General features: G+C 39.4%; 2 protein-coding genes across 4 annotated transcripts; both read right to left on the reverse strand.

Annotated features, from left to right (window-relative positions):
- Positions 1-234: 234 nt before the first annotated feature.
- Positions 235-19,992, reverse strand: LOC110041852 (uncharacterized). 3 transcript variants are annotated; one of them, XM_020747178.2, is made up of 18 exons: positions 19,905-19,992; positions 12,836-13,099; positions 10,639-12,019; positions 10,279-10,375; positions 10,040-10,133; positions 9,525-9,652; positions 8,769-8,848; positions 8,199-8,315; positions 7,843-7,891; positions 7,552-7,681; positions 6,978-7,094; positions 6,169-6,193; positions 5,992-6,035; positions 5,678-5,756; positions 5,414-5,514; positions 5,210-5,275; positions 3,122-3,178; positions 235-2,727 (listed from the first exon to the last, which is right to left on the reverse strand). In XM_020747178.2, the coding sequence occupies exons 1-18, from the start codon at positions 19,977-19,979 to the stop codon at positions 2,641-2,643; spliced, it is 2,991 nt and encodes a 996-aa protein (XP_020602837.2). In that variant the 5' UTR covers positions 19,980-19,992; the 3' UTR covers positions 235-2,640. The 3 variants fall into 3 exon arrangements, with proteins under 3 accessions (XP_020602837.2, XP_089154015.1, XP_089154016.1); XM_089297889.1 differs by lacking the exon at positions 19,905-19,992 and adding an exon at positions 16,034-16,583; XM_089297890.1 differs by lacking the exon at positions 19,905-19,992 and adding an exon at positions 13,219-13,278.
- A 225-nt stretch (positions 19,993-20,217) lies between these two features.
- On the reverse strand, positions 20,218-23,775 carry LOC110041853 (uncharacterized). The gene is made up of 2 exons (XM_020747179.2): positions 23,334-23,775; positions 20,218-23,234 (listed from the first exon to the last, which is right to left on the reverse strand). Exons 1-2 carry the CDS (start codon positions 23,350-23,352, stop codon positions 21,829-21,831), a joined length of 1,425 nt encoding a protein of 474 aa, XP_020602838.2. The 5' UTR covers positions 23,353-23,775; the 3' UTR covers positions 20,218-21,828.
- Positions 23,776-26,928: the final 3,153 nt, after the last annotated feature.

Raw genomic sequence — 26,928 nt, forward strand, 5'->3', positions numbered from 1 at the left:
TTCATGTATTGGCTTCCCGCTGTCATTCTGTCAGTAGAAAAAATGAGAAAATCAGATGAAACAATCATTGACAGAAAGCATAATTTTAAATCAACGTCCTCTCGAGAACTACAAGACCGTTATCTTGATAAACCGCTCACTAGTTTCTGCACGTAAACGAGAGTATACTTTGCCCATGCATTTCCCCCAAACTAAACTTGAGTTTGTTAAGTTAAGAAGAAATCCAGCAGAAGGTCGAGTAACAAGTGGGCAAAAACTTTATTTACAACGTATCGCAAACGTCTGTGTAACTGTTTTAAGCTATTGTTGATATATTCCTAACATTAAACCCCTTCGTCTTTGGTGTAGCCTACGTGAAGCTGTAGCCACTCCCCGAGGAAAAAGGTTTTTCGTCGGGAAGGTGGGTACGGCTACACGTAGGTTATCTTTGATGCGATTGAACCAATGGGCATGAGCCTTTGTTCCTGATGACTAGCGGCAGGACACATTTGCCCATAGATACGTGGTGTAATAATCATACAATGGAGTTCAGCAACCGGCAGGGCTGATGGTTCTCACGCTATAAAGAAACTGACAAGGACTTTTTTTCAAAACCAGACAAATATTTTGTTTTTAAATTCTACTTTATTGGCCGCGGTTCAGCACCACGTACTGATCACGTGAATGTAACATAATCGTTTCATTTTTGTTTAGCGATTTTCTTAAAACAAAACTCGATCACGATTGCTGAATATTGCTGAGTGGGGTTATCTGTCACGCTTGCTGCACGAGTGACAGGATGAAACTTTATAGTCGGGGCAGCTTTGGAAATAGCTGGAATGAGTGTATAATAATTTAAACAGAAACACATCAAAGAGTTACATGAAAGTGACTGCCCACACATCAAATGTTAGTGTAACATTTTAGATCAATATATGTGATATCTCCGAATCAGGGACTGAGGGGGGAGTTTTTTTAAACGCTTGAGTAAGCCAAAAAACAAGCACCTATCGGTTCAACACTTACGCTGAATGCAAAATAGTTCTTATTTTGTTAACTGAAGCAAATTGTGAAACTAGTCTGTACAATATCGCTCATTGTAATAAGACTACAAAATCTTTTGCAGATAAACATTACAAACTCTATACAATAAACTGTCTATTAATATGTCAAAAATGAGTAACGTTGATTGTAAAACAACGAACATTCTAAAAGTTTCTTCTTGACTGACTAACAGATGATTTCCAGTCCGTACTGCGCACTCTCAAGAGTTTGTTTGCGTTTTTTTGTATCGTTTCGTTTACGACATCACAAAATGTAAACATTTAGCAACTACTTACATGAAGTAAATTCAAAGTTTCAAAACAACCGCCATTATGGATGCGAAGCGGTCGAAGCTTTATGCTTCGTTAACGTTCTTTCTCATATCACTTGATGAAACAACTTCGCAGCTGTAAAAAGCAATGAAGCTGTTGGAAAAAGAATTTGACAGGCTTCAAAGATAAGGTATGTGGTTCGTAACGAATAACATCGATTCACATTTTATCGAGTGAGACCAATATAATGTGTATAAACATTGGGTGCTGAGACTGCGCAATACGGACTGGAAATCATCTTTAAAGCCAGTAGCGATATTACTAGTTCCCAGCTCCCAGAGAACCAGTTTACCGCTAAAAAAGTAAAGATGGCTAAAATAATGTAGAAACAAGTTCTGTTCAACAAATAAACTGCAGAGTTGTCAAAAGTCCATCTTACCAATCTAAAAATCAGATCTATCTTATCCCACGCATGCAAATAGATATAGAACTACCATGTATTTACAATACCTCACTATGATCACGCTAATGATTTACATGTTCATGAAAACTGTAAAGCTTATCCTTTGGACTATTTTCGTGAGTGGAAGTTTAGTTCCACTGAATGAGAAAGGAAACCAGCATATTTACAAAGTTAATGTTATTTTGGCGGCAAATCCAGCTGCAGCGAACGGTGAACCCTAGTCGGTTGCAAACGCGCGTTGCAAAGCGCGAGAAATTCAATCAGGGGCTCGTTTCTCGAAGGTCCCGAAAAGTTTTCGCACCCGGAAAGCCGGAGCAAAATCTCAAACCTTATCATTCCAGAACTGTTTTATTTACATATTCTTAATATGACCGGAAGTTCCCTTCATATAAGAAATTTCAGGCGTAAACACCTTTCTGTTTTTTACAGATTATCTAAAAATGGCTTTACGGGCCCGAAAAGTTTTCGGGACTTTCAAGAAACAGGCTCCAGGGTTAGTCTGGGCTTTGATTCTGATTGGCCAAAAGACAATAAGATCGCGCGAGTTTCCCAGTTTTAACCAACTGTAAAAATGAGAAAAGACAGGAAAGCAAAACAAGCTCCCAGAATCACGATAAAAGAGCTCTATCTATACAAGAATTATTCAACTCTTCAGTTGTTAATTTTTTTTCGTATTTATATTAAGGAACTTTTTCCCCTTCAAATTTTTGTATCCAAGCCAAATTGGCTTAAAGATCTGTCCACGATAAACTACCGCTTCATCGTCGATGCTACATCATTTTCTTTTTCCCTACTCCCAATTAAAGCTAAGAATAATCTAATAAATACTAAAAGTACAATAAATGATTGACGTTTTGCGACCGCAGCACGTGAGTCACGTGACTATGTGTGAGTTACTGATCGACTCCTGCTCGGTTCTTCTACGTCGCTGGTCCTGCGTTTCTTGAATTTGGTAGCCGTCGCTCTTATCTGAGAAAAAAAACCCAGAATGGATAAGAATAAGAATAAGAATACAAAAGGCTAGGCCATTGATCGAGACAATTCAAACTCGATCGAAACTACAGAGAAAATAATCTTATTTGGCACTGTTTATTGTACCACTCGAGTTCTTTAATTTTCGGGGATGGAATCTGAGCTTATGACTCTTCTGACAAATGAAAGCTACATTGAACAGTATTGTCACGCAGTCCTGGTTATTTTGCTGTAGAGTTTGGTTATGCGGATGACGCCCTAGTGTGGACAATTGAAATGAAACATGCTTAGCAGTGCGGTGGAGTGGAATTGTTTTCCTCTGAGAAAAAAAAAAATATTCGCCCTATCTACATCATGATAATAAATATTGATTAACATAACCACAACAAACCTGTTTGAGATGCTCAGCATTACGGAATGTCCGTTTGGCTAGGTTGACCTGTTCGGCCTTAAAATAGACAATAATATAACGTTTTAGATATTGTCTTATAAAGCAGCAAAAAGTCGCCAGTGGTTTCACGATGAAACGGCATTTGATCAGTTTCGTTCTCTGACGAGGCTACCATACTCAAGCTCAAGCTATCCAGTTACGAAATTTTATTTAAATCTCATTTCCAGACTCAAAAGTGACGAATTAATTCCTTTTTAAAACACTACCGGTTTACATAATCAACCATTCCTGTTTTAAATCAATATTTCATAGAGTTGAGATTAAAGGTCTTTTTATATCTTGATCGCCACTTTAGAAATGAGGAGACGTCTGAGGCGAGTATTATCTCACAGTGACTTGTGGGACCGTTTCTGGACAAAATAGAGGTTCTCATCTTTTGTTTTGTCCCTAGAAACGGTTCCAGAAGCCACCACGAGATGATACTCGCCTCAGATTTCGCTTCGTTTCCAAAGTGGCGACATTTTGTTTCATTCAATATTTTAATGGTTATGTTCAGTTATATGTTTATCAGGTGTTTATTATTCCCTCCACTGTTAAAAAAAAAATCAAAATTACATAAAATAGAAAAATTCAGCAGCGTGTAAAAAGGAAATAGTAAGTCACCTTGGAGTTTGTTTCAATTGAGTGTCGTAAAACCAAAACCAAAGGAATCACTCTGGCCAATCGAAAAAATAACACAGACAATCCAGCAAACCAATCCAAGTTCAATGTAAATACATGCAGCTGGCGCAAAGCGCGGGAAAACGTGTACGAGCGAGTCATGATTGGTTTTGGTTTTACTTCTGATTGGATGAAAAAGCGGCGCGTTTTTTTTAAAGCCAATCACTTAGCGTGGTTATGCAAACCCAAAGCAATTGGGTTTAGATCTACTTTTTGACATTTAGGAGAAACCTGCTCTACTATTGTTACAAATTAAAACAAGGTGTAATGCAACTCTTTAACAATTAAACACTTCAACAGAAATTATAATTTAATTTGATTGAGAAATTAATGTCAAAAATTATTGGTCAAAATGTTTGTTAACCGCAAATACTCTTATTTGATTAATTAAGTTTTGTTACGTAATTATTTACCAGTATATGTTTGTGTTTATTTGAGCTACCTTAGTTATCAACAATAGTTTCTCATTAGCATCCAAAGTCTCTCCCGTATCAGGCTAGAGATAAGAGCAATGTTAGTTCATTGTTAGTGAAAGCATTAGCGCTCTGATTGGCTAAAGCAATGATACAAAGTGCGATTAAATGAGTTGATAAGTGTTAAACGCCATGTTGAATGAGCACGCGACTGTATAGGAACGAGAGGTGAACACATGACCAATGAATGCACAAGAACAGTGTGACAAATAAGGGACTAATAGGCCCTTTGCACGATCCGGTCACATGGTACGGATTTAATTATGCTGGGACACAAGTTACACGGTGGGATTTCCAAAACAAAGGAACTCGTACCAGTCCAGCCCGACTTTCCTTTGTTTTGAAAGTCCCACTGTGTAACTTGCGTCCCAGCATAATTAATTCCGTACCATGTGACCGGATCATGCAAAGGGCCTATTCGCGACCGTATCACGTAAAGCTGGAGAGAAATGCTGAGAGAAATTAGAAACATTAGTGCATTGGGATAATAGTATAATCTTAAACCTGTAACTCAGAGAAAGAAAGTCAATTTATGAATATGCGACGCATTCAGAAACAATTAGTAGCTTGTAAATCTTGGGGTTCCACTTAACATGTTAAGGTTTTGAAAGGGTACTTAGATCGAAAACTATTAACAAAATGTTAGTGAAAATACGGCAACCAAAGCAGGAAAAGTTTAAATAATAAAAATGTAACGAAATAAATGTACATCATATAATTAAATCCGTTAGAATTAAATCTGGCGCAAAGAGGTGTAAGTAGCTGTATTACTATGTAACCAGTGTGAGTGACAATAAAAAAAAAAAGAAAAATAACAAAATAATAATAATAATAATAAAATACTCGGCGCAAACATGTACAAAGACAAAATGCATTAGAATACGAAGCTTCATACCTTCCAAAAGTTCTTGAAAACCTCTAGGAAATTTCCCCAAATGCCGAAAAATAATGGCGGGGTAACCTAAAAGAGAAATTTGTAAAGAAAGTTACAACGACAACAGCAAAGCGTGAATTGTACGAGAAAAACAGAGTTTATTCCGGACAGAGATCTCCAACGGCCAAGCAGAGTGAGATCTGAGTACGAGAAAAACATACTCACCTCCTCTCCTTCGCCAGTATACTGGAAATAATCCACCACTTCCTTGAAATCTTCCGTCGTTGCTTGAACCTTTTTTTGTAAGCGAGAAAGCTCCTTTTCCCCTGGAATGGATAAAAATGGTGAAAGTGTAAGGTGATTTTCCAAAAGGATGAACAATTTAGCCAGAAACCAGCTCAGTTGTTGATAAACGTCATAAGGGTAGCGGGGTCTGCTTTGTTGAGAAATATTAAAATTGCTGCTGAAAGGCAAAAATGATGTGCTCACCTGTTTGCAAATATTCTTTCACAAAACTTTCAAACGGCTCTCGATGCTCTGGATTATCTCCTACAAGTACCATTTCGGACTGCAAACAGAAAGAAGTCTCCTAGTTAACTATGTTTAAATTTCAACGATGTTACCAAGGCCCTGAAGGGGTAAAACGGAAAGTGGGAGTCGCCTATTTTTTTTTTCACTGGGACTGAGAATCACCAAACAAAAAAATGGGAATGAAATTGGGATTTGGACAGAAAAAAGCTGAGAAACTTGGACAAAAAGTTTTAGGTTGCTAACTGTAAACGAACTGCTGAAAACCAACTCACCTTGGCCTTACAGGTTGCTAACGATATCTTAGCTTCAGCGAGTTCTGAAATAAAAAGAGCAAAGAAGATGAGATTTCGAACCCAATGAGGAACAAAAACATCAAACTTTTGGAAGAAGAAATGATGGAGTAATCGTAAAGGTATAAACATACCATCACAAAGAAAAAACAAAATTACCTGCTTTGATATCCTTGAATGAAACCTGTGAAAGAGAGAAATTATTTTAGCTTATCACTCTTGTAGGAAGTCCCCTAGGAACTAATGGCTGCAATTCTATTCCCTTACGTACATTACTGGGAGCAGAGGTGGTACGGTGACGAGGGCGCTCGCCTCCTGCCAACGTGGCCTGGGTTCGAATCCTGGACCAGGCGTTAGTAATGGGTTGAGTTTGGATCTCGTCTTAGCTCGAAAGTTTTACTCCGGGTTTTCCGTTTTTTTGCCCTCCACAAAAAACCAACTCTCCAATTTCTCATTCGATCTTGATGCACATAAACTTTTTTAGTGTCTCGTAGATAAATAAAAATTTCATTTATTTTTACCCTACGTAGTGGTTAGAGATATTGGGTGGCATAGCAAGAGGTCTACTATAAACAGGGAGAGACCACCATCTGCGCACATGATGGTAAGATTGAATTGTTATCCTCTATTCACAATAGTCTACAAAGAGCCCAGTTTGACCATATTTCGCTCGATGAAAGCACATTTCTTCTAAATTGTACACTAGCTCCAATTTCCCTGGATATAACCAACATTAAAAATACTGTGGTATTTACAACAAAAATACGTGACGGAGTCTGACTTCATAGAAATGTGAGAGCAGGATTTCGTGTAGTGAATATCCTTGTTATTCAGCAGCTAGTCGTGTTGATGCCACGTGTAACTGGCTCAAAACTGAATAAAACGCTTTTAAAGGGAAAAAACCGTTAGATCCTGTTGACGAATAAGGAACTTAATTATGTGCTTAAATCAAAATTAAATTAATTTACCTGAGCAGCAGCGAGGATGGAGTAAGGGTCTGGTAGGTTAAAGTCCCCTCTCTCGCCTCCATGTCTCTTGTCACAGTAGACTTGCACGAGGTATTTCATAAGATTCGACTCATTGTCCTGAAGCAAAATTAACAATAAAATAAGGTAACTGAATTTTGTCGGCTTCCCAATTGAAATGGACGAATGGGGAACGTCTTTTCACTTGATATAGAAGTGGCTACTTTGGTTAAAAAAGTAGCGACAAGGGAAAAATCCCGGGGGCGGAACTCCTATATAAAAAGGACGAAGATGTTCTTCAGAAATTTTGAAAAGAACCCCGAAGAGGTACCGAGATCCTGTATTTTGGGTGTGGCTTGATTTTTTTTTCCCCCTGTGGACCTTTGAGGCTGAACAGTGAACACCGTAAGAGGTACCAAAATCGCTCAGTTTTAGCCCCTAAAACTTACGACGGGAACAACCGTCCTTTATAGGAGTCTCCCTTCCCCCCCGCGGTGGAAAATGTGGTCGGTTTAAGTAAATCAAGGCGCATTTATGTGACATTAATCGTACATCTATTCTCGCAGTCTTTACCCACCTGTGTTTTGACATCTCTAATTTTATTAAGAACGCTCAACTGGAACCCGTCTGCTTGTCCTCTGTTCGTGCCTCCATTCATGAAGTTTCCAAGAGTCAGGATTATGGACAAAACAAATGACAAGTCGTCGCTGAAATAATAAAAAAAACTCTAAATGAAAAAAATACGTTGTTTGCATTGGCCTACTAGAAGTCTTATGGCCATCCAGATCGTTAGTAGTGTTACTGATACAAATTGTTAACCAAATCATCTGGCCATCAGTCTGTTTTGTTAGTGACCGGGGGTACTTACTTTGTGCGAAGCAAACTGCCAGCCTCGCATATGGCAGATAATCTTCTGTCTAAAGAGAAGAAAAGAAAAAAGTAATTAATTAGTAATAAATAAGTAATCAGTTAGTCATTAATTAATTGATCAATTAGCCGATTCCATCTCCCATCGTCTCCTTGCATTCGGCTGCACTCACAAGAACATACAGAATACATGTAGTTCCAAGACCACAACTGCGCACTGACGTTTGACGCTAAAGTAAACAAACACACGTTCGTACCCCAGGGGTAAAGATCAAACCGAGGTGCAACGACTGTTCCAGCCCTATCCCTTCGCCCTTTTAAGTTACACTGTATTCTTATACATAGGCATGGCCTTACCAATGGCCGTTAAGGTTTCCTTGAATTTATTTCTGGTTAGCCAGCACTCCAGTCGTTCTGCAAAGTGATCCATCTTATGTATTTGAAGTAAGAATTCCTCTGGTTTGTCTAGGGGAACTGAAAACAAAAAACCAAGCAGAGAACACAAACAAGATGAGTTAAGCTCAGAGACGCAAAAGCGAATAAGTATAAATCAGTCATACAAGTTTATTAGTTGGATCTTCTATTTGAAAACTATTTTCCACTTAACAAATAGATACCATGTTGCCGTGCGTTTGTTCAGATCATAGATCACGGATAACGTGAAAATGTGGTAAGAACAAAAAAGGTGGCACACGGAACGATAGCCGAGAGTGTCACTGACGTTCTTACCACAGTTTAACGTCTTTTGTGATCTTTTACGGAACAGACGCACGGCAACATGGCATCTATTTGTTTTATATAATAAAGAAACTAACCTCTATCCTCCGGTAGATCATAAGTAAAACCTAATCGAAATGCGAGAAGAAATTTCTGCCTGCTTTGCGCACAATTACGAAAGAGAAATTAACATAGTTTACCAAGACTTACCGTTTGGATTATCTTGTTGATATTTTGTAATCATTTCGATTTCATCTGCTTTTGGGCGAATGTCGTACAAAGCTTTCAATCTGCAGGTGAAACGTATAAGATGCCCTTGTAAAAAATTCAAAAGCACAAAAGTACTTTGGTGTGAAAATGAATAATTTAATACCGAACATAGTTTCATGTGACAAATGGGTGGGACATTGGAAATTTCTGACGCTGAAAATCAAGTCTGTGCTTAAAACAGGAAGCTGCGGCTTTACCAAGTTGATTTTGGTGTCTAAAGTCAAAACTTGAAGACTTAGCTAAACATGTATTCACTAATTAAGGGCATTTGTGCGTTACGGGTCCCTTAGAAACAAGATGTCTGTGGCTACCAAGAATGAAAATGTATACATAAGTGTGGATTGAAAAGCCATGAACAGCTGTTACGGTGTTGCTGAACCTGGTGGAAAGAATGCTAAATTTCATGATCATCCTTAAAAGGTACCAATTCCAAAATCTTCAATTGATGAGTGATTAACGCTTGCTGACCAAGAATCAAATTTTAAATTACAGACGAGAGATTTGCGGTTAACTGCTACTTGAATGCATAGCGGCGTTGTGGAAATTTGAAATGGAATGGCCAGATTGGTACTAGAAAAGGTCAGAGTTTTGTACCTTTTTTTATCACGAGCGTGCATCACCGCTAGTACCGTATTGAAACATGGAATGAGGGTGATATCCTTGTGGGAATGTGACACGTTATGTATGTTGCCTTACCCGTCCATGTCAATGACAGAGGTATCCATTTTGTAGACGGCGTCTCTGATGTCCTCCAGTTGACAGCTCAGGCTGCTCATGATAATACCAATAGTCTGAGATCGGCCATTATCAAGCAGCTTGGCGGCCTAGAAACGAGCAAGATACACCAAGAATCAGAATACTACAAGGTAGGTAAGTGATTGATAACAAGGTTAAGTTTGCTACGGCCTATTCCAGTTTGCCGTGAAGCATCAAACGAGCAGGGGATTGTTACTCCACCCTGGGTAGAATGCTAGTTCATTGGAGAGTTTCCCCCCTGCATTTAGTTTGCCGATATCCATTTATGCACCTGAGTAGAGAGAAGCATTGTAACAGTGTTGCGTTGCTCACGAACACAAGGCAATTACTCAAGCCGGATCGTCAAACCGGAGTCTACCGCGTTAACCATTAGGCCAGCGCACTTCCCTTAGTCAAGAAATTAGACAAGGTACAGATGTTAAGACCAAGACAAAGTTTTGACGATGAACACTTACATGTGGACCTTTTGAATGTGAGAAGTGGCTATCATCTTTAAGAGTGCTCCTCCTATCACACTTAGACTTCTTTTTGCCTTTGCGTCCAAACAACCTGTACAGAAAATAGACAATTGTTCTGTTCAAGTCCTCTCTTATTCTGGCATCTGGAAAGTTATGAACCTTTTCTCTGATGCATTCTGACGCATTCACACACACTGCATCTAACTCGCAACAGAAAAAACAAATAAACGCCATACTTTTGGAACTCTTTTCTGTTAAAATCCATCTCCGTCACGTGTTTCCAAATGATGTTCTTGGGTTTGTTGTTGTTTAGGTCACCACCATCTTGTTCATCTGAAACAAACACAAAAACAGGATTCCAATACCAAGCTAAGCTTTTAGAATTGTCATGTCTTCATACTTGAGTCCAAAGAAGACTGCAAACTGTGATCAGGTCTAATTTCTCTGTTGTGCTCGTCTCATATAAGAATCCCCTCGTGCTTCCCATGTAGTAAGGGTTTTTTTCCGAGAAATCTAAAATAGAGCATGTCGCAGGTAATCTAGTTGTTTAATTCTCAGGCAAGACGATATAAAAACAAACTATTTAAAAAACCAACCTGATATTAATATTCTTGTCCAAAACAGTGGTTTCATTTCCACATCTGGTTTGATGGCAGCTTTCGTCGGCTTGGCTCCGCCTGCTAGGCGACGTGCGCCAGGACCCATTGGAGGTGGCGGAGGTGGCGGTCCGCCACCATGAAGAGGGGGAGGTGGTGGAGGAGGACTCATTGCCCCAGGGGGTGGTGGAGGTGGTGGAGCAGGGGGCCCTGTTGGAGCTGGAGGAGGAGGAGGCGGTGGTGGTGGTGGAGGTGACAAACTGGACACGGAACTTGATCTAGAGAGATCTGAAGATGTTTCACTCCCTGCTGTTCCTTCAGAGTTTGTCATTTCTTTTGCTTGTTCAATTTGATGTTTCATCTCCTTTATCGTTTCTTGGTATTTAGTTATCTCTGCTACATGCTCGGCCTTGATTCGTTCGATTTCTTTTTTGAGGAATTCCGCGGTTTCTTTGTCCGATTCTACTGTCGCGTGTTGATTAACTTTTGCTGCCTTAGTAGAAGAATCTCTTGCTGTAACCACTTCACTTTTCTTCCCATCATCGACACCATTGACTATTTTGATCGGTGAGCTTTTTAGCACCTTAGTAGGAGCCCTCTCTTCCACTTCTTTGTGATTAATAAATGGCGAAGCTTTTATAGATGGCGTAATTATATCAGCCTTTTTACCAGTATTTTCCTCCTCATTGGTCTTCTCGGGAACGCCCTCGGGACCAATCTTTCTTCCCTGAACAATTACCGGAGCTTTAGCCACGTAGGACTGCGTGGCGGGCTTCACCTGGGTGACTTTTCCTTCTTGTACGGCTTTTTTCAAGGGAACCACTTCTCCGTTTTGATGGGCGATCGGTTTTGCTATGTCAGTAACTAAACCAGATTGAGCCTGTTGAATCTGTGGGGCCTTGTGCACAGACCGCTGTGGCGTTGACGACTGTTTGGAATCATCAGTCACAGAACCGGTTTGAACCAGTTTAACCTGCGGAGCCTTGTGGAATGACCGCTGAGTGGATGATGATGGTTTAGAATCGGTTTTGGAATTTTCTGTTTTCGCTTGATCATTACCGCTTTTTCTGTCAGTGCTAATCATGTTGGAATGCCCATCTGTTTCTGTTTTCTCTTCCTTCTTATCTTCGCAATTGCTATCCTGCATATTTTGGGTACTAAATGGTTGATCCCGTTCAAGAAGGGCTGCTAATCCTCTGGAGAGAGATTTAGTCGCATTTGTCTTCTTGTCAGTGTCTGCATCTTCGGAGACCTTATTTGGAGTAGCGCGTGAAAGAGTGTTAATTTCCCTCCTGGGTACCCCTCCTGGTCTGGCTGTTTTCTTCAAGTTAGGAGTTACCCAAGCCGGTTTAGCTTCTTCTTTTTGCGTTTTGTTGAAGCGCTGTAAGAACAAATTACAGTAAACAGGAATTCTAAGCGTGCACTCCCTACATAATGTTTTATGTTTTTCCTTGGACACCATTTCAGTCTTTGAAGGTTTTCAAGGAGGTTTGAGACCTGACAAAATGTCTATCATTAAGCGAAAATAAACGGGTTAGAGCGTGGGTGAGAAATCAACTTATTCTTGCTCAGAAACTGACGTTGGAAAGATATGTAAGCGCCTACGAGGAACATCACAAAAATAGCAAGAAAATTATGTACCGTTTTTTGCGAATCACGGTACTCTTATGCAATCAAAGAAACAACAGTCACTCCAGATGGTGTCACGCTAGGTTGAAACTGAATGGTCACGCGGAAGTGTCACATGACCGAATAACAATTTCCTTGTTTCTAACGATTATTAAAGAAAAAAAACGTTTTAAAAAACGTTTGTAACCTTCTGGTTTGTCATCAACGCGATCACTTCTGCAAACAACCATAGAGTTCGCAAGACACACAGTGCGGGTTCCGTTTACTTAAAAGCAGATTAAAAAGATTAAAAAGTTGTTAAAATTCCAATCCCCCATTTGAGGTGCATTTTTAACAGGTCAGCTTCTAAAGTTAAAATTTGCGATAAGTCACCCGGTTTGAGACTTGCCAGTAGTCAGCAATGAATAAAATGACACTAATAACACTTTGACACTAATCTGGATTATCTTGACAGGCTGGCGTTTATGGGCATGGGAGGGGTGCGGTGCACGGATAGGGGAGGGGGTGGTGTCATGGTCAATCAGAGCCTACTTATTATAATATGATTACAACGTAATAAAGATGTCACCTGTGTTCTTGAATTGACGGTGGTCGCCATGTTGTTGGGTGATTGCGAGTTTTCTGTCCAATAAAACAATTGTGAACCGTCCTCAAACAGTCGAGATCTGCCAATGCTTTTGATAAATCCTTCTTTGAGGACGCCCTGGAGAAGCTCTGTCGCCTGTTCTCGAGTGGAATATCTTTCTGGCGATTTTTCTACTACCCTGTCAACCAAACTTGATCCTTCAAACACCTTCTCGTAAGTGTTACCTCCCCAAGTCTTTGGGAATACCTTAAGCAAAGAAGAAGAGTGTGATTAGAAAATGCCGGATAGTCAGTGATTTGCTCACAAAATGAAACTTTCGTTGGCGCAATCGTGTAAGCGAACACGTAAACAAGACATTGACATACTGTGTACTTGACTTTAGGTTCAACTGCAATGAGAGCTTTTCTATCCTAACATTGCACCATTTCATCTATTTTAAGGCCTGGCGAAATTCGATCTCCGCCAGACTGATTTGACAAAATACGCACTGTGACGGACAAAAATACACGGCTGTGTGTTTCTCGACCCAGACAAACTACTCTGCTAGGATCGAAAGGTCGACAAGTTGGAAACAGGAAACATCACTTCCTCTTTCACGGCCTGCCTGGAACTCGAAGCGTATATCTGCTAACCGGGTCGACAAAAAGACGACATCAAAAAGGCTTCCGTGATTGGCCCAAAAAACTTCAACTGACACTGAGTAGCACATTCCGTTCTTTATGCCATTGACAAGCATTTCTTTTTAAAATCTCCTGGCCTCATGCTTACTTCAATATTGCACGTCGACTGATCCTTGGGTTTTTATATCTAAGTCTTCTCAACTTGAGCAAACTTGAGTCCCGAAACACGCGTGAAAAGCGAGCGGTCTGCTCCCAGTTTCGTTCTCGAGAAAAAGAGAAAAAGAAAGTGGAACTTTATCTTCTACACCGGGATGGTTATAATTGGCCGGTAAATAACTTGAAAGCTAATGAACTAGAAACATTTTCGGCAAATGAAAAGAGATTGGAAATTTTGAACTCACTTAACTTTCCGCCAAAGAACTCTGAAAATTCCATGTTTTGACCGAAGTTGGTTTATCTTTGGGGTCGGCAACAACAGTCCAGCTGATATATGCTTAATAATTTTTTTTGTCATCTGATTAACACAGAGACCACCTCGAAGGCTGTTTTTCCGATATTCCTTCGTGAAAAGAAAGATATCGATCCAAAGAAACATCTGGAGGTAACGCCTTAAAATCAGTTGAGCACAAAACTAAAAGTGTTCAAGTTGAAAATTAGGCCTGTACAAGAACTGATCTACCCTACGAACAGACACCTGAAAGTCTGTAAACATGGTAAAGATCACAGGGTTACATTTTCAACTCTATATATGTTAGGAGTAGCAATAAGTCATAAATCCTGAGAAAGTCTGATAATTTCAAGTGGTCCGTTCTTTCAGAGTGTTGATGAATTTAACTGAACAAAAATATCCATAGAGTCGAGGAAACCTCGTGGTGGTCTACTTGAAGTGACAAGTAACCGCAACGGAAAGGTTTTCCTGTCTGCCAATATTGCACCAGTTATATAATATTGAGATATTCAATCAAATGGCTTCGTGGACAATACTGATGTCATTCTATTAATTTAAGCCGAGATAGTTATCAGCGCAAGTGCCAAAAAAAAAAATCTGAAAATAGGCTTAACTCAAAATTCTTGAGAGGAAAAACATGTTTACTTTGAAAGCCTTCGTTTGTTGTAAAAGATTCCAACTTTTGAGAATCCTCCTCTTTTTAAGTAAACAGTGTGAAGGACATAAATAAATATTAACTGATTTATCAATCTTAATGCCCATATATGCGCATATACTGGCCATGCTCTCAAATTTGGGCCGCTATGTGGTTTTAAACATTCATAGTTTATTTTTACGTTACTCAAGCTCTTAAAACATTGAAATGTAAACTCAAATTTATATCATCAAAAAGAAACCGATCGATAATTCAGGTAAAACACACACTGAACGATAAATAACTCGACTTTTTAAACTTGTATCAACTTGAAGTAACAAATTACAGCGAAGACCTATAAAGATAATTGTACGAGCTAAAGTTGACATAACCATTTCCCTGCGCAGTGATAACGTACGCAATGATAAAAATAAACTACCGGATTTGCTTGAATAAATTTCGTTCAAAGCGTGAAGAGAGCATGAGTATTAGATAACAGCTGGCGACTTCCATCGGAGTGTAGCCTCGGTTTAATTTGACGTAAGGTGGCTGACTTCGGCAGTGTGTTGTAAGAAGTTGATCAGAGCGTCTGATCGCCGCTTAGCTAACATAGAGACAAAGTAAACAAGCTTCACCGACAGGGCTAATGCGTCTCTGACGAAAAGACATTTCTGAATGTCCGAGAAAGGTACACCGATTTACAGACAATGGGATATTGCATTTGGCCATGCCGAAACTAGATTTCGCGATAAAAATAGATACTTGTTTCTTTGTATCAGAAAACCTGGGATCTTATCAAAGTAGAAGATTTCCAGCTTTAGAAATATGATGAATATACGAGTTAAAAATATCACAACAACAAAAAAAATAAGCAAAATATTGTGCTTTTTCAGTCTGAGGACACGTCGAGGTGCAGACAGACAGACACTGACAGACAGACAGGCAATCGAAATGGGAAGAAACCGAAATCTGTATGCCACCTAAATACAACAACTATGTTTTAGCGATTCTGAAAGTGACGAGGATCAAACCAGGAATTAAAAATAGCATCTTGCACACAAAGTCAAGGAGTGACAATATTGACAGTGTTATGAAAGCTCAACCAAACCTGCGTGACGTTAAAAACCTGTCTGCTTCTATATTAGGCTACACCTCCGTTAAACTGTATGGGATACTCAATGAGTGATATATTAAAGAAAACAGGGCTATTCAAATCTTGTTGGACAAGCTCTAATGCAGAATTGTAAACGATCGGAAGCTACATCCGAAAAATTCAGTAACATAAGAACTTTAAGACCAAAGAAAGGTAGAGTAAAGGAAAAAATTATGCAAAGCTTGAATTGAAACGAAAGCACTCCGCTTACTTCATCAAAATTCCAAAGGGCATTGCTCGCTCGCGAATTGAGCAGAATGCATTTTCGATCGATTTAAAAAGCCTCAATGGTCCGTTTTCTAATCAAGACATATTACCTGAATACCTTATTTCCTTGCTTGTTAAATTTCTTTAGTTGCAGCTGAATCCTTTAGCGATGTGATGCTTCGTTGAACACAGAACCCTTCGGCTTTGTTACTGTTGGTACGTACACTTGATATGAAAGACTTCAATGTTCACTGGCAACGAAGGAGGGGTTAAACAGCTGTCCGGATTACAGCGCGCGCGTGACCTTTTTACGTAGATCCTCCGAAATTCCTGATCATTATAGAGCTTATGCCTCAAAACGCCAAGTCACAAATCGCGCCGGCTTCCTACAATTTCCTCTAAAGTCACTGCTATATTTCTTTTCAGTTTATGGCGCAAGTAAACATTTGTGGTCTTTTATCTACCTTTTGTTATTGAAGCCCCTCACGTCAATAAAAGATGTTAAGTTTACGTCATCAACATGATTGATTGAGAGCAATATCCAAAGCCTTTAATCAACGTATCTCTCCTTTTGATCCAAATAAGATGTTTTAAAGCAGACATGAACGTGAGCGAAATATCCCAGTTTGTAATATTATATTTAGATTAGATATCTTTGCGCTACGTCCGGAAGTCAGCTACCCAAATTGTTCGCATTCCTGTAATTTTTTTTCCACAGACAGTTCGAACGACAAGCGTGGGTGTCTTCTCAAAATAAAAGTCAAATGTGTAATCCCCGAAGTTTGAAAATAGCTTAAGTTAAAATCAAACGATTAAAACAGAATTTACTTCGGATCAGGTCAGTTTCACCAAATCAACAAGGCCGCGAATCAGCTAACTTGTTAAAAAAGAAAAAAAATCCCAGCCTGTGATCGAAACTGCAAGATTTGCTTACTAAGTAGCCATGCTAGTTTATGTCTGTGCTGTAATCGGAAGAAAAGCTCTTTTTATAGTTTCTCTTGACGTGCAATTGAAACAACATTGTGACAGTAAAAATTACGATGCGATAAAAGCAGCCACGAGTGATATTGGTCACGTCAAGTGTACCCACCTGGATAGCGTGGGCTAAATATATATCTTTCTACGTACAGGAACACCGGGGGAAAAAATCGCGGGAGTATTTGTCTGATCACCGCTATTGAGAAATCGGACGTTTCTAGAAAAGAACGTTGGTTTCGGAAGGATGCGCGAGGGGTGGAACCGAGTCTACGGGCACCGCAAAGAAGCCAAAGAGAAGAAAATTGAGCAGAACTGCACGCAATCACGCAAGGCATTCAGTTCTGAATTAATTTTAATTGAATAAAGATGTGAAAACACCACGACAGCTGAGAACTCAACACGGATCGAAACGGTCAGAGAAATTAACCCTTGCTTAATTAGTATCCATTTTCTCTTAATATCATCTAGTGCATTGCCAACGGGCTGGTGTTGAGAATACGGAAAATAGTCAAGTGATGCATTGATGCGCAAAAGAATTTCTTTGATGTCTACTTTCTAAGCCAAGCCTTCGCTATCTAAAACTTCAAAGGCTCGAGCCGAACTGATATGGCTGGCCTTGTACATGAAAACTCAGTACTTGGGAGGGGGAAAGGTCTGGGAAGGGGGCGATCACGAAAATTTTCCGCGTCCTTTCAGCCATCAGTTACAATTTCAGCCCATTCCTCAGTAAACTTTGTAGGTGTCAGAACTCAGCTATCAGCAAAAAAATTCTCGTCACCGATTGTAAACTTTTAGTTAAACCCCATTCACACTCGACAGGGGAAAGCAAATTTTTCCAACTCAAGGCCAAAAATGGCTGTCGTGTTTCCGTTTTTTGCTTTTACACGATGATTTCACGAGTGACATCGCTGAAAGATGCTCTATTGAAAGATCTGGTGAGGAAATAACCCAACATGGAAAAGAAAAAGAAGGAAAACAACGACCTAGCATTTATGATGATTTCGATGTACATGCGACATCATGCGTAAACGGGACAGTCAGAGGTCACATTCATTACAGATGTATTCCACAGTGGGTTTGTAGGGGATATCTGTCAAAGCGGATAAGTTAGACTTCACAATTTAAGTCTAAACCGATTAAAATATCCTGTGCTCTGTAATCCTAACAGAGCTGAAGCCCTCAACAAAACAAAGAGAACATAGAAGTTACCCTTATATTTTAATTTGTGTTTTCAATTTCGTTTATTTTCAATCGCTGCTCATGTTTGGTGGGCGCGTAAATTTAAATGACTAAGAAACATTGACGTCAGTGTTTTGTAAACAGGAAATGTCTCTAATGTTTGGCATGACTGGTTAAAACGCGTCACTAATGGCATCCGGCAAGAAATAGTTGCATTGTAGTCCCAATTAATTGAATCTGTTCACGACATCTGCTTATATTTACGAAGTGAACGGAGAAATCCATTACGGTGGAACAGCGTTGTGTCTGTGTATTTTGTTTGTCCGATTATATCCCCGACCGACTGGCATCACTGTCAAGGTTACCATGGTTACCATGCACCTGACTGGGTCCCGATCCCGTGGATGAGAACAACGACTGATTTCTTATAACACTCCTGGAGAAAGTGGGAAGGGAGGGGGAGGTGGGGAGATTGTGCTCTTTGAGTCTCAACCTCAAACTCCATGTGTTTAGGTGATTAAAAATATATATATATATCCTTCAAGCATATTTGTACCAAAAAGAACTCATGCACACGACCAGTGAGCAGAAAAAAAAGACATTACATGGAGAAAAAATATCCAGCCAGAGATGATACACACGTTCTGAGAAGAAAAAAATTAAATACCAAATCATCCACCCCTCCCCCCATCATTGAAAAGTAAAATGAAAAAAGACTGGCAGATGTTGTCAAACACTGCCTTGTGTTTTCGAAAAATCGATTAAAACAATATCAGTTTACTCAGTCTTCAGAAGTTCATCATATTTTGGGTATGCACTGGGTGTAAGCTAGGGTACTTAGTCAATTTTGACACTGTTTCGACCAGAAATACAGCAGCAGAAACTCTTTGGTAGCCGGCCACTTTAGATTTCATTAATTCTGCGGTTAGTTTCGATATTAATGAGGTTCGCAACACGGGGCCGCTTAGTAAACATTTGGAGCCTCTGACTAAGTGGCCAGCAATAATTTCCTCCTCAACGTTTCGATATTAAGTGATGCATGTTAATCGTGAGAAAACAGAAAAAGCGAGTGATCACAAACGGGAAATCGTCTTATAAAATAGGTCAATTCTCCAAAAAAATCCTATACAAGATATGTCTTGAGACCAGTTAAGAGAAAATTCATTTGCATACGCTGTCAAAGAGTGCCAACGACGTAACCAAGAGCAGCAGAAATGTCACGCCATGGATTTCAAAAAAAGCGAAAATTAACATACACGCGACGGTGACCTGCGTCAATCCACGGTACTTAATTTGCTACTTTATACATACTTTTTGAGGAAATAAATCTTTTTCTTAACTAAATTCTGCCTCTTCAAATTTGTGCGGATGCTTCACTGACATTACCTGTAAAGTTACAGTCATATGGATTTTTGCAGCGGAGGTGTGAAGGAAGAGTAGTTTACTCCAGCAAACAATAGAAGAAACGTTTTTTTCAGCGGGAGATTTCATTCTTGTGAATAGATCATACGTGTTTGTATGCGGCATGTGCGCGCAGAGTTTCCTAAAAATCCTCAACAGTTTCAACTGATAAAACACCTTGAATCGATTCTCTTATTTTCCGAACGTGAAGAGCTTCGAACGTTAAAGAAGGAAATGGAAAGCGTCACAGTTATTGGTGATTGACTTCTCTGACCGCTGTGTGTCCAAAATTATGCAGAGCGCCCTTAATAAAAGTTGCTTTCGTAGCTTCACTTGCAGGTGTTTTGTGAGCAATAAAAGCAACCAGTTATTTTCTCTTGAAAAGTTGTATATTAAAAAAACCTTTATCTGGCGGAAAATTCTCTACTCACCGTCGTTGACGCGAAGGCACTCCAAACCAGCTCAGCGTCTTCGGCCGACAAGATACTTCTTAACTGTTTCTGCATTTGAGTGGCTTTTAATGTCAGAATACAATTATTCTAGAAAAGTCACTCTGTCATGAAAACAATTCAGTAAGTTATTTATGGCCTGGGGGCCATTGAAGAGGTCACAAAGTTGTGTGTTTTGTCTGTTCTGTATTCGATCTCCAAAGTCTTGAAATATTTAATTCGATACTTGTACTCTCGATAAAGAATTGACCTCACGTTCCCTCCCTTCGTCTCGCATACAAGCCGAGTAAAAACATCACCAAACATCTGTTCCACTTTATTCTGTAAACATTAGTTTTATTGGTAACTCGTGCGGAGTCTAACTGCGATTACCTTTTGTGCTAAGCGGTCCACTTTCAACTGAGACAGAGCGCAATATTACTTAATGAGAGCAAAACCGATACTGGACCTTATTTATGCAATCTTGTAAAGGGGCCTGTTGTCTGACAAGGAATTGAGGCGACTTGTGCCTTATGTCACTTATTAACTGAAGATGCGAATGAATTAATGCACTCAGTTCTAAACTTAGGTCTATAAAAATGTCAAGAATTGGCAAGGACTTGTCATAGATAAAAAGAGATTATAACAAAAATAACAGATTTCAGCTGCTCTCACGCAGTAGTTGACTTTTGAGATGTTTGGTCCCTCTTTTTCATTGTTATCAGTAGCCCGGGGTACGTATATTTTTCCCAGTGTATCGTTTTGTCTATGGCTTTGCGACAATCAAATGACTGGGAACGTTGAAATAAATCGGTCATGAGAATTTTTTGGAATTCCTATCTGTAATTCGCGCTCTCTAGGAGTTTTTAATTTCACTGAATACCTCGTTCAATGTGACTTGTCCGAAATTATAGGTAAAAAAAAAAAAAAAAAAAACTGTGAATACAGATTGACTCATTTACATTTAATATTATTAAGCGATGTCTCGGTCATCATTATATCAGGGAGAATTAAAGGCTTGAATAAAATGCATATCATCTCTAAATATCAGATCATTTTGAAGAAAAGGAGTAATTCCGGGAAAACTGTTATAATACGATGTAATACGGATGATTAAATTCCAAACTTCTAACCTATAAAGCTCTGAGCTGGATCAGTTTATAAGGTCAAGTGATACTCTTAGCTGGATCTTTCCGGCCCCATTAACATTCTCTTCGGAGAAATTGTCAAAAAATTGTAGACTTGCATAGTTTGCCATATTGGGCCAACGTAAATCATCTAAACGTTTTATTTTACCAAATATTTAACCTGCCAATCGATGAAAACAATCCACCAATGGACTCAGGATATCAGCTGATATTCTCAGCGATGCGAAGTAATCAGAGACGACATTTTGTAAAAAAACACAAGATATGAATCCAAAACTGCAATATAAGTTTGTTTTAAAAGTCATTTGCACTTGTTGCTTCATTTTCAACCTACATGTAAGCTGTTCTTCTCTTTAACGTTTCATTTGTATCATGGGTGACAAATTACTCCTTAATTTTGGCGCGAAATTTCAGCGCTAATTTATAATTTCACATGTGAAATTACAAATGGAACGTATGACGCGAAATTTATCGATAAAATAAATAAACCAAAAGCCCACAATTGTAAGCGTAATTTGTCACCGACGATGAAAGGTAACCGAATGGCATACTCGTAAAATTAGGAAATAGTTTCGCTAGCTTTTGGTCAAAATTATTATAATTTCCCTCGCGTAAAGGCTCGGGAAATTATACGAACTTTGACAAAACGCACCCGGAACTTATATCCTAATTTTACTCGTCACCATTTGATTATAATGATATATTATGTAGTGAGAAAAGAAAGGTCTGTTTAGCCATCTGGAGTAACATACTAAATGTGTAACCCAGGCAATTCAGTTTTAATCCTTTCTGCTTGATCTTGCAGTTTCCCTGCTCTCCATGGAAGCGCTGTCTTGTGGGAAAGAAGCAACAGATGAATTAAGTGATTTTTCTCCGTAGCCTTGAGTAATTTTACTGTCGGTACGTTCACAGCTCCTAGCCCTTGAGTACGGCAGGCCCTCGCTGAACTTGTGCGCGTTCGAGGGTTTCATTGCTTCGTAAACATGCTCACACCTGTCCAGAAGTGACATGTGGTATTCGTCGAGCTTCCGCGCGATGGAGGTTTCCATGGCCACGTAGTCAGCCTCACCTTCTCCTGGAACTGGCATGTATTCACAGACCTTCCTTGTGGTGGGGAGTTCCATTGCTTCGTAATAATCTTCAGTTTCTTCTAGCACTTGCAAGCACTGGTCTTGCCTATCTGAAAAAGAGGGGCTCATGGCTTCGTAAACATGTCCATCCCCCTCTAGTGGAGACACGTATTCATTAACAGTGGAGACATCCACTGCTTTGTGATAACCAGTATCCCCACTTTCCTCTAGCCCAGCTGAAAGTGCGTTTTCTTGAAAATAGCACGTGGGTAGCAAGTCGTCTTCCACACTTGTAATCTGCGTTTCAAGCTTGTCAATTTCCGGCTGTAGACGTTCCCAATATTTCCTTATGTACTCTGCATTGCAACGGAGCTTTCTGATCGGAAATACGGTGACTTGAAGATCAACTGGGAGCTTCAGTATGGTAAACTGGTCGCGTAGTTTTGTGGTTGCGATCACAATGGACTCTTCCACCATTTCTTCAAAGCGAAACTCTCCTTTTAAGGCTATCCTAGCCTCTGGGCTGAACTTAACGTCTCCGATAAACCGTACAGCAACGGGAAAAGCAATGTTATCAGCGACGTACCTCAAAGAGTAGCGCCTTGGGTCGAACTCTTCAAATGACTCGAAAGGCATAACATAATCAAGTGGCAATCGTATTTCCCTATCGGGGTTACGAAGAATCTTACATGTTAAAGTTTCAGGTCCTGCTTTCTTTCCCCGCGGAGTTTCAGCCACGATTGGTTCCAGAATATCTCCATCTTCTAGATTCAGCTCAGGGACTTCTGTAAGGGTGCGCAGAAACGTGATCATGACTGGGCGTCGAGCGTGCGAACGTAGCCCACCTTTACTCTGCCGCGTGCGTGTTTTGGGAACTATCTCGACTCTGGCCGAGTTGTCTATAGGCAGGAAAAAATACCCGCCTTTCGAATTCTTCACTTTAATTCGCTTTAACCGCACAACTGTGTGAACTGTTATTATTTCATCCAATGAGAGCGAACACGCTCCTGTTGGACTGTCAACTCCCCCCAACACTTGCACTGTATAAGGAAGTCGGTATCGAATAATGAAGTTAGCAAGTGTGTCTTCAAGCGGTTGAGTCTTGTAGCTTGTAGCTATAAAGTGAAAGGCAAATTTCAGCTCTTTTTGTACCACAAAGACAATCATAATCTTGATTTTGTGCCAGTATTTCAGAAAGGAAATCTGTTGCTTACCTTCCACAGGCTGGGTCATATTCGATCTTTGGTGTCAAAATCAATCAGTGTTTTCTAAAACCACTGTTCCTCAAATCTAGCTTACACTGAGTTTAAACTGAAATATTATTAGATCTGAATCGTATCAAGCAGTTTAAGTCTTAATTACGTAAACTTCCTCTTACGGAACAGCAGTTGTGAGAATTTAGTTTTACGTCTCACTCTCACTCACTCACTCACTCCTGCCCATTATGCCGGCTGGCATGTCTATCAAGACCTAATTATTCTCTTAGGTATCTTTAAGACTGTCCTTTGCATAAGGCTTATTGCTTCCCTGGGCTTCCTTGCCTTATATATTCATATTTTATAAATATATTTCAAAATGGCAAAATAAATAAATAAATAAATAAATAAACAAAAATAAATAAATAAATAAACAAATACATAAACAAAACAAACAAATCCATACTTGACCAATTTCTTTGTTCTCCTCACTATCTACTAGACAGATGTGTTGATGCTGTTAAGCGTTGTTGGGAGAAACAAAATGTTAATCACCCTCCGGAATTGAAGCTTTGTTTCCATTCACCCTTAGGCAGTAAGTGAAAGATACATTTCATCCCTGTCAGCACACCTCAGCGCGTACAAAAACAATAAAACATTATTTACTGTCAGACCAATACCCGAATTAGTTAACTCTTGATTTTTTGTTTTCCCTTAAAGGAACTAAGTCACGGTATTTTGAGTTATTTTGGCCACATACAAAATTACCTTTAAATGGTAGGAAACCTGAAAATAACAGTTTAATAAAGTAGAAAAACATCAAAGAGATAATGATAAACCATAAAGGAACAAGGATGGCTAAGGATATAGAAGATTGACACGGATTACAAACGACGAATTTGAAAAATTGAGGCTAAACTTTTCAATATGCGCAAACCGTGACGTAGCTCCTTGAAACCAAACAGTAAACTGCAAATTCTTCGTACATCTCACCTGTCGTGCTGGCTAACTCGAAAACCGAACGGTTCATTTAGTTTTCAGTCTCATTTAAACAAGACAATAACAGTTACCTCATGTATAACCTGAGTATCAGGCCTTTCTTAGCAAGAGGGCAGGGTTAGGGGGAAATGCATAGAAAGCCCTTTCCTTTGCCGGGTGCTTCCTCCTGCTACCCCGCAAGTAAGGTAAGCCTGATACTCAGGCTGCCTCATCTAAAACATACTAAACATATTAAATAAACTAACAATGTTATAATGTTTATACTGTAGAACCTCCATTTAACCAGAACCTCTGTTTTACGAAGACCTCGGTGTAACGAGCGACATTCTTCGCCCTAGTAATAGTAAAATATGTGGTAAAGAATCTCGATACAACCAAACCTCGTTATGGCGAAAAACTTTTTCCAGTCCCTTGGCCCTTCGTTAAATCGAGGTTCCACTGTATTGATATTGAGAAATAAAGATGTTGTTGTTGCTGTACAAACATGTTCTGTCACTATCAGCGAAAAGAAAATGAAAAGAAAGAACACACACTGATAGCTATAGCCATATGGTGGTCATTTTGAACATTTTAATAACGAAACGTCGTTGCACACGTATTTTCCATTCCTCTTTAAGCAGCAACACCTATAAGCAACAACTTTGTAAGGGAAAAGGGAAAGGCTGTTGCTTGATTTTTTTTTTTTTCAACGAGGTTAATAATGCAAATTTTGGAAGATTGTTGGTCGTAACTATTTTGCCAGTGTTAAAGAATGAGGTTGAAAGTCTGATCTCGTGCGTAGGAATGCACAAGGTGTTTTATATGTGTTTTATTTTATCGGTATATTTTATTTTCACTAGTCTCGCGAACTGACTGAGAGCGTACTACGTTCACATCAAAACATAAACAAAGAAAATGTACGTTATATACATTAAACTGGTGACGTGACCCGGGGGGGGGGGTACTCCCATATTTAAAGCTCGGGGATGCTCGTGGGAAAATTTGAATTAAACCCCTAAAAGAGAACCATCTGGGCGTGGTTCAAGCTTTATTTGACTCCTAAAAGATACCAGTTACAACGGAATAGACTCGATTACCAGCTGCTGTTCAGAAAAGGAGCCCGCGCTAGTAGACCGGACTCTAGAAATAAGAGCGGTTTTTTCATTGTTATCATTTCTTCGAGTGCACCCTAAAAGATACCTTGACCGCTAGGAATGGTGGTGCTTCGTCCATCCTAAGTCATGCAAGAATCCTTGATTTTTACCCCTAAGTGAGACGACGAACATCCTCAACCTTTTCATATGGGATTCTTCCCCCGTGGGAAACGTGACACCATTAGTCTGTTGGACAGGTAAGTAGGCTGGTTTTGATGATACGGGTAGGTTCTTGTTATCTTTAAACGGACCAAATAGCTCTTACTATTAATCATCAGATCTTTTCCATCCACACTACGCCGGAGGAATTTTGGATTTGTGTTCGGTTATTTTGGGTTTGTGTTCGAAGAAAACTTGGATGAGGAGATCGCATTATTATCGTGACTGCATCGTTTTGGAGAAGCTTTCTTTCCTGGTCCAAGCGAAAACGAAAAGCCGGCGTTTTCAAACTCCTCCGGTTTGAAGAGTGTTTTCGAAAAACTCCGTTTTCGTGACGGATTAGTGTGGAAGGTAGGCATAACCGCAGAAATAAAGTTGCGTTTTCCAATTTCTCCGGCGTGCTGTGGACACTGCCTTAATCTCTCTCGAGTTATTTTTAGCTGTGCTATCCATTGTACCGCAAATACAAAATAAATAAATTCCATACTTACATTCAACAATTATATTAGGAGCTCGAGATTTCTATCGCGTGATGAAGCCTGCAAATAATTTTTGTCTATAAGCAGGTCATTTGTCAGGCCAAGGACAACTCAGTTTGACCTGACAAAAAACCAGTCTGGTCAGACAAAAAAATGTTTTGCCGTTAGAAATTAAAAATAAGAGACATTGACACATTTTGCTATTTCAGTGTAGACCCTTCGACAAAATGTTGAATAGCTTGAGAGTTAAGTCAATTGAGTGTAAAATCAATACTAACACCAGAAAGGGGACCTTTACATTAGGTCAGGTATTATTTTACCCTTGAAAATTAACAAATTTATAAACGTTTGTACCCCTAGTTTGCATCAAGAGAAAATGAGGAAACTCTCTTGTTTGCATTCACTCACTTGATCAAACGTGAATAGAGTGTGTGCATTGTCACGCAATAAACAATAAAATCAAAAACCATCCAGTGGATAAAGTCAAGAAATTGTGATACTATAGACGATAAATAAAGAAGACAGTTCTCCAAGTTTAAGGTGTGTGCGTTGTCCCAAATTTGAGATATTCGTCGAAATGTTTCGCGCAAAATTATAGAGGTGGCCGGAAGATACACGACCTCCTCACGAGGAATGGCACCTTTCTTTCGCATGGTGATTTTACCCACAAGTATGACTTAAAATGCAATTTCCTACAGTATTTACAAGTAGTTTCAGCAATACCCCGGCGACTTGCTGAAAAAGCAAAGCAAAACCTGGATGCCAAATTTACCTTTTCACCAGAAAACAGTTTTTCCCAGCTATCACCTTCAATAAATGTGAACCTTCTGAAAATGAAGAGTA

Source organism: Orbicella faveolata, unplaced genomic scaffold (genome assembly GCF_042242905.1).
Source record: "Orbicella faveolata isolate gen_17 unplaced genomic scaffold, um_ofav_v1 contig_3, whole genome shotgun sequence".
NCBI lineage: Eukaryota > Metazoa > Cnidaria > Anthozoa > Scleractinia > Merulinidae > Orbicella > Orbicella faveolata.

Bases quoted from the DNA above. Each gene is read 5' to 3' on its own strand.
- LOC110041852 (XM_020747178.2), bottom strand. From the start codon at position 19,979: ATGCAGAAACAGTTAAGAAGTATCTTGTCGGCCGAAGACGCTGAGCTG. The intron at 13,100-19,904 runs GTGAGTAGAGAA...TCTTTGCTTAAG, and splicing joins GTGCCTTCGCGTCAACGACG to GTATTCCCAAAGACTTGGGG. The intron at 5,515-5,677 runs GTGAGCACATCA...TATCCATTCCAG, and splicing joins GAAAGAATATTTGCAAACAG to GGGAAAAGGAGCTTTCTCGC.